The sequence below is a fragment of the Scomber japonicus genome, chromosome 2, assembly GCF_027409825.1.
Source record: "Scomber japonicus isolate fScoJap1 chromosome 2, fScoJap1.pri, whole genome shotgun sequence".
Lineage (NCBI taxonomy): Eukaryota > Metazoa > Chordata > Actinopteri > Scombriformes > Scombridae > Scomber > Scomber japonicus.
Window position 1 is genome coordinate 3681606 of NC_070579.1, and position 8049 is coordinate 3689654.

Genomic DNA, 8049 nt, shown 5'->3' on the forward strand with positions numbered 1-8049 from the left:
ACAAAATATCTTTAACTCTGTCCATATAAAGTCTATTATACTTGGATTACAGTAAGTCACTAAAATAAAACCTGAATCTGCAGCCTGGCACAGGAACCAGGACCCAAGCCATGGAATTTAAAAATGCTGAGGTCACAATTCTCCGAGCAGAACCGCACATCCACATGACTGTTTTTATTAGCTACCAACCAAACTCTCTTCACATTTCAACTCATTAAAAACTCTTCAATAATATTTTCTGCTATTTTTTATTTTTATTTTTTATTTTTTTTATTTTTTATATATCCCGCTAACATTTTGTTACGAAGCCAAATAATTCTGGTGAACAATATTAAATGGTTTATAGTTTAATTTTAGAGGTTGTTTTACCTAAAACTGAAATATAAAATTAAATGAGTCAACTGTCAACTCCTCTTCATATCGTTTAAGAGTCCACATGCACAGATTTAAAAGGATAACCATGCTCTCATATGCAGTATTCATTCTGGTGTCCTTAAAAGTAGGACTGACCCAATACTGGATTTTTTGGGGGAGAGGCCAATACCGATATTAGGGAGTAAAAAATGTTCAATATTGATATATCAGCTGATTATGACGGAGTATTAGGGCCACATTGAGAAAAAAAAATCACAAACTTCGAGAATAAAGTCGTAGATTTATGAGAATAAAGTCGTAATATTCTAACGTGTTGTTTTAGAGGAAGTTGGTAAAATGAGGAATGGAGAATGGAGGATTTTGTGGAGTTGTACTTTAGGATAAGTTTCACAAACAAGGAGATACTTCATCTTTTGGCACATCAGCATCATATCATCATAAGTATTAAGACTTTAAAAAGAATATGCAAGAAAATGCATCTTTTCGCATCTTTTCTGGAGGAGGAACCAGACGGACTTTGAGGAAATCATTATGACTTTATTCTCATAAATCTACGACTTTATTCTCAAAGTTTTTTTTTTTTCTCCCCCAGTAGCTGATAATCTTATAAATATATAACCACATTATTTTACAGGTGTGGTTACCAAACACTTACGTAACGGAGGCTGTGATATTTTACAATTGAAGAGCTCTTTTTAAAAAATGACATCACTGCAACCAAAACAGTAAACTACACCGAGAATTCAACTTAAATTAGTAAAAAGGATTAAATAAGATAAAATGCTGCTTATATACCGAATAACAGCAGAAACACAGACACTAATATCTCTTAAGGGGTTTTTCCACTATACAGTTCTAGCACTACTCGGCTCTACTCGGCTCGGTTTGGTACCAGGAATGACCTTTCCCATTACTATAGTTCCACCTCAATGTGGGCGGGGTTGTCATAGCAACGCTGCGTTAAACTGCCGTGACTACGTTTTCTACGCGACACAAACGCATAACCAATGGAGGACATGTAGGCGATGTTTTCCATTAATCGCTGTAATGCTGTTGTTGGTATTTAAAAATGGCGGCTTTGATTCTTGTGTGGGACGGCTCATGACTCTTCCAACGACTCTCTGACCAATCAGCGGCCGGCAGTCTGATGACATCACATTTTAGTATCGGCTCGGCTCGCTTGGAACCTCAGCAGAGCAGATACTAAAAAAGTAGCAGGTACCAGGTACTATCCCTAGTGGAGACGCTAGAAAAACCCAATAGAGTAGAGCTAGAACTGTGTAGTGGAAAAGACCCAACAGACAAACCATTATCAACCAATAATATGGGTTGACTAACACATATCGGCCAGGCTCTAATTAATAAAAGAGAGCTGGATTAGCTATTAGCAGCTCCTGTTCACAAAGACAACTACCACTGGATTACTGTGATGATTCTCAGGCAGGTATTCATTACAAGCAGAGTCAAACCGATACTGACACTCATATTAGGGAGTAGAAAAATATCGGTACTGATATATCAGCCAATAATCTTATATATATACAGAATTTAATACATAAACACACTATTATTTCCAAATGTGCTAACACCAAACTACATATCTGTGATCGGTCAAACGCCAATTAAAAGTGTGCTAAACCAGCTATTAGCAGCTCCTGTTTATTGAGAACTTAAAATGTGGACAAAGAAGACGTGATCGGATCGGTGATTATTTAAACTCACTGATCGGTGACTGGCCCCAAAAATCCTGATCGTGTAAAGCCTAGATATATCAGCCAATAATCTATCTATCTATCTATCTATCTATCTATCTATCTATCTATCTATCTATCTATCTATCTATCTATCTATCTATCTATATATATATAGATTATTGGCTGATATATATACACACACACATACAGAATTTAATAAATAACCACACTTTTTCCCCCAATGTGCTAACACCAAACTACATATCTTGCCAATATCTGCAAATAATATCGGTCAACGCCAATTAAAAGTGTGCTAAACCAGCTATTAGCAGCTCCTGTTTACAGAAAGGTGATTTTCAAGCAGGTTCTGCAGTTACAGGAAGTGGTTTTATTAATAATTTCTAAGCAGATTTCTAGAGGTTTATACTTGATGCACGTCAGAGATTATATTGATCCAGAAATGTTCAGATCTGACAGAGTTACGTCTCAAAGAAGAACAAGTTTTAACACAAAAGCACAATTTTTCGATTTAGAGGCATTTCTGAGTTTTTAAGATTGATCTCACACAGATGAAGAACCTCTACAGGAATCTACAGGAGGCATTATGACTTTCTTCTAGTTTAAATACCTCAAATATTGACACTACCAACAGTAAGTCTTGTTCCACACTAAGCAGTAGTTGATGTAGTATAAAGAGAAACACTTTTAAACTCTTTTCACTCCAACCCCTCCCGCAAAAAGAGCCCAGAGCTGAAATACCTGGACAACAACAGCAGCAGGTCAAAAGGAGAACGTCCCCCCAGGTTTGGGAGCAGGTGGGGGCAAACAGGGAGGGACTCGAGGGTCAAGAAGGTCGACACAACTTCAAAGTGGATTATTATTATAAGTGGACAGAAAAAGGGAGGGAGGGAGGAAGGGAGGGAAGGAGGGAGGGAGGAAGGAAGGAAGGAAGGAAGGAAGAACAGATTAAGGAAGGAAGAAAGGAAGGACAGATGAAGGAAGGAAGAAAGGACAGAAAGAGGGAACATTTACCCTAACAGCTGAACTTAGATCTGAGGAAGGGAGGAAGGAAGGAAGGAAGGAAGGAAGGAAGGAAGGAAGGAAGGAAGGAAGGAAGGAAGGAAGGAAGGACAGAGGAAGGACCCGGAAGGACAACAGGAAGGTTAAAGGAGGGAGGAAGGGAAGGAGGGAAGAAGGAAGGAAAGGAGGGAGGAAAGGAAGGAAGGAAGGAAGGAAGGAAGGAAGGAAGGAAGGAGGAAAAGGTTGAATCCTCCCGTAACGACCAGGAGCGAAGCCCGTAGAGTCGGACGGACTCTGATGAGACGACGACGACAATCAACTACGTTTCAATCCTGTTTAATTATACTTTACGTCCATCTGATAGTTTTATGTCTTTGTAAAACACTCTGTAGGCTGTTTCTGAAAAGTGCTTTTAACCCTTAAACAGACAACGTGCACCAGGAGATACAGACTCTTTAACCTTCCTGTTGTCCTTCCGGGTCCTCCCTCTGTCCTTCTGTCCTTCCTTCCTTCCTTCCTTCCTTCCTTCCTTCCTTCCTTCCTTCCTTCCTCTGTCCTTCCTTCCTTCCTTCCTTCATTCCTTCCTTCCTTCCTTCCTCCCTTCCTCAGATCTAAGTTCAGCTGTTAGGGTAAATGTTCCCTCTTTCTGTCCTTTCTTCCTTCCTTCATCTGTCCTTCCTTTCTTCCTTCCTTCATCTGTCCTTCCTTTCTTCCTTCCTTAATCTGTTCTTCCTTCCTTCCTTCCTTCCTCCCTCCCTCCTTCCCTCCCTTCCTCCCTCCCTCCCTCCTTTCCATCCTTCTTCCTCCCTCCTTCCTTTCCTTCCTTCTTCCCTCCTTTCCTTCATTCTTCCCTCCTTTCCTTCCTACCTTCCTTCCTTCCTCCCTCCCTCCTTCCTACCTTCCTTCCTTCCTCCCTCCCTCCTTCCTTTCCTTCCTTCTTCCTCCCTTCCATCCCTTCCTCCCTCCTTTCCTTCCTTCTTCCCTCCTTTCCTTCCTTCCTTCCTTTAGGTGCAAATGACATAACTAGTAAGGGCCTGTTTTGAGGGTTAATATAAAGTTATAATTATTACTTTTATGAGGCGCCGACTGAACTGGTGAAATAATTGACCAACTACAGTATGAACACAGACTGGGATGTGAGAGTGCCAGCAGGCCAACACACTTCCACAATTACCTTTTATAGACATTTTTTTACCCTCAAACCATTTTAACCCCAAACCACTGGAAGGTCTGGACTATCACCTGCAAGTATAGTAAAAACGTTCCTCCGATCAACACCAATGTGAGGAGGAAGGAAGGAAGGGAAGGAGGGATGGAGGGAAGGAAGGAAGGAAGGAAGGAAGGAAAGGAAAGGAGGGAGGGAGGAGGGAAGGAAGGAAAGGAAAGGAAAGGAAAGGAAAGGAAAGGAGGGAGGGAGGAAGGATGGAAGGGAAGAAAAGGAGGGAGGAAGGAAAGGAGGGAGGAAGGAAGGAAGGAAGGAAGGAAAGGAGGGAGAAAGGAAGGAAGGAAAGGAGGGATGGAGGGAGGAAGGAAGGAAGGAAGGAAGGAAGGAAAGGAAAGGAAAGGAAAGGAAAGGAGGGAGGGAGGAAGGATGAAGGGAAGAAAAGGAGGGAGGAAGGAAAGGAGGGAGGAAGGAAGGAAGGAAGGAAGGAAGGAAAGGAGGGAGAAAGGAAGGAAGGAAAGGAGGGATGGAGGAAGGAAGGAAGGAAGGAAGGAAAGGAGGGATGGAGGAAGGAAGGAAGGAAGGAAGGAAGGAAGGAAGGAAAGGAGGGAGGGAGGAAGGAAAGGAGGGATGGAGGAAGGACTTCCTTTATATTAACCACAGTGGAGTTTCTTCCTCATTTATAAACCGTAAAATAAAAAAGTGTTTATCGTCTCAAATGTACCAAACCACCGTATGAACAGACAGGAAGGCTTTAACCCTCCTGTTGTCCTCGAGTCAAGGAAGGAAGGGAGGAAGGAAGGAATGGAAGATGAAGGAAGGAAGGAAAGGAGGGAGGGAGGAAGGATGGAAGGGAAGAAAAGGAGGGAGGGAGAAGGAAGGTAGGCGGGAGGGAGGAAGAAAAGGAGGGAGGAAGGAAAGGAGGGAGGAAGAAGGAAGGTAGGCGGGAGGAAGGAAAGGAGGGAGGACGAAGAAAGGTAGGCGGGAGGAAGGAAAGGAGGGAGGAAGGAAAGGAGGGAGGAAAAAATGAAAGGAGAAAGGTAGGGGGGAGGAAAGATGGAAGGAAAGGAGGGAGGAAGGAAGGAAGGGAGAAAGGTAGGGGGGAGGAAAGATGGAAGGAAAGAAGGGAGGAAGGAAGGAAGGGAGAAAGGTAGGGGGGAGGAAAGATGGAAGGAAAGGAGGGAGGAAGGAAGGAAGGAAGGAACGGAAGGAACAGTCAAAACAGACGGAGTCAATTTGACCCGGAGGACGACAGGAAGGTTAAAAGTGGTTAGCTTAACTCTGGGTAATAATGTGAGATGTGAGATCTAGACTAGGTAGAGAGATATCTGACGAGGAAGGAAGGGGAGGAAGGAAGGAAGGAAGGAAGGAACGATCTGAGATGTGAGATCTAGACTAGGTAGAGAGATATCTGACGAGGAAGGAAGGGGAGGAAGGAAGGAAGGAAGGAAGGAACGATCTGAGATGTGAGATCTAGACAAGGTAGAGAGATATCTGACGAGGTACGAACATTACAATCATTCACATTTATGACCCACTGAAACACACTTCACACATCTCAGCTGCCTCTTCATTATCAAAAACATCTCCAGAAACACAGAGTTCCTTCTCCCTTCCTTCCTCCCTCCCTTCCTCCTCCTTTCCTTCCTTCCTTGACTCGAAATCAAATTGAACATGGCTCAACTTCAACCCAACGTCATTCAGCACTGCTTTCACCAATCATATACATGCAAACACAGAGTTCCTTCTTCCTTCCTTGCTTTCCTTCCTTCTCCCTTCCTTCCTCCCTTCCTCCCTCCCTCCCTTCCTCCTCCTCCCCCTTTCCTTCCTTCCTCCTCCCTCCTCCCTGTGTACCTCCCTCCCTTCCTCCTCCTTTCCTTCCTTCCTTCTCCCTGTGTCCCTCCCTCCCTTCCTCCTCCTCCCTTCCTCCTCCTTTCCTTCCTTCCTCCTCCCTCCTCCCTGTGTCCCTCCCTCCCTTCCTCCTCCTTTCCTTCCTTCCTTCTCCCTTCCTTCCTCCCTCCCTCCCTTCCTCCTCCTCCCTTCCTCCTCCCTTCCTCCCTCCCTCCCTTCCTCCTCCTTTCCTTCCTTCCTCCTCCCTCCTCCCTCCTCCCTGTGTCCCTCCCTCCCTTCCTCCTCCTTTCCTTTCCTTCCTTCCTTCTCCCTTCCTTCCTCCCTTCCTCCCTCCCTCCCTTCCTCCTCCTCCCTTCCTCCTCCTTTCCTTCCTTCCTCCTCCCTCCTCCCTGTGTCCCTCCCTCCCTTCCTCCTCCTTTCCTTCCTTCCTTCTCCCTTCCTTCCTCCCTTCCTCCCTCCCTCCCTTCCTCCTCCTCCCTTCCTCCTCCTTTCCTTCTTTCCTCCTCCCTCCTCCCTGTGTCCCTCCTTCCCTTCCTCCTCCTTTCCTTCCTTCCTTCTCCCTTCCTTCCTTCCTCCCTTCCTTCCTCCCTTCCTCCCTCCCTTCCTCCTCCTCCCTTCCTCCTCCTCCCTCCTCCCTCCTCCCTGTGTCCCTCCCTCCTCCCTGTGTCCCTCCCTCCCTTCCTCCTCCTTTCCTTCCTTCCTTCTCCCTTCCTTCCTCCCTTCCTCCCTCCCTCCCTTCCTCCTCCTCCCTTCCTCCTCCTTTCCTTCCTTCCTCCTCCCTCCTCCCTGTGTCCCTCCCTCCCTTCCTCCTCCATTCCTCCCTTCCTCCTCCCTCCTCCCTGTGTCCCTCCCTCCCTTCCTCCTTTCCTTCCTTCCTTCCTTCCTCCCTCCTCCCTCCGTCCCTCCCTCCCTCCTCCCTCAACTCGAGGACAACAGGACGTTTAATAGACTGACCGTCAGGTGCTGGAACAGCCACGCTCTCAGGATGTTGGTGGCCACTTTGGGGAAGATCCCTCTTTTCTTGTTGTGCAGTTTGTCTTTGTCGGGGTCGTCGTCGTCTCCGGTGCTGGGCGACGCCATGCCGTTATCCAGACAGTCACCTGCACAACACACACACACACACACACACACACACACACACACACACAACTTTAGTTTACACTTTATTCCAAAGGTCCAAAAGTCTCTTAACCCTCCTGTTATGCTCCCGGGTCAAATTGACCCATCTGTTTTGACTCTTCCTTCCTTCCTTCCCTCCTTCCTTCCTTCCCTTCTTTCCTCCCTCCCTCCTTTCCTTCCTCCTTTCCCCCTCCTTTCTTCCTTCCTTCCCTCCTTCCTACCTTCTTTCCTTCCTCCGTCCTTCCTTCCTCCCTTCCTTCTCTCCTCTGTCCTTCTTTCCTTCCTTCCTCCCACCCTCCTACCTTATTTCCTCCCACCCTCCTACCTTCCTTCTTTACTTACTTCTTTCCTCCGTCCTTCCTTCCTTCCTCATTTCCTTTCCTCCCTTCCTTCCTTCCTCCATCCCCCTTTCTTCCTTCCCTCCTTCCTCCCTCCCTCCCTCCCTCCTTTCCTTATTTCCTTGACTCGAACACAACAGGAGGGTTAAAGCTATCAGACTGCATGAAAATCTGTTTGAAATCAGAAATGCTAATTATTGTAAGAGCAGAGTCATAAACAACGAGGCGAGTGATAAACTGCTGCTTCACTGAAGAGCTGGAACAACATGACTCACACTCAAATCTGGCTAATTTACAGACAATCATAACAACAAACTGAATTCATAAGTGCATAAAGTATCAGTCCAACTCCAGCGACTCCTTATGAGAGTACATTTGTTTTTAATCTACAGGAAAGGCATCTAAGCTCTAATTGAGCTGGCTCAGGCATCGCTGATTGATTGGCTGAATTAATTTTTACCATTTAAAACATTAAAAGTAACTCTACGTA

The 8049-nt window shown here is 45.5% G+C and overlaps 2 protein-coding genes across 2 annotated transcripts in view; one reads left to right on the forward strand and one right to left on the reverse strand.

Annotated features, from left to right (window-relative positions):
- Window positions 1–8049, reverse strand: part of LOC128379418 (homeobox protein Meis1-like) — a 79031-nt gene that overhangs the window by 37536 nt on the left and 33446 nt on the right. Inside the window, exon 7 of the mRNA XM_053339041.1 lies at window positions 7057–7202. Within this exon, the coding sequence (XP_053195016.1) occupies window positions 7057–7202 (146 nt within the window). The remainder of the gene's footprint in view (window positions 1–7056; window positions 7203–8049) is intronic.
- LOC128376266 (E3 ubiquitin-protein ligase TRIM39-like) overlaps window positions 1–8049 on the forward strand; it is a 230296-nt gene that overhangs the window by 18457 nt on the left and 203790 nt on the right. The gene's annotated exons all lie outside the window — the stretch shown is intronic.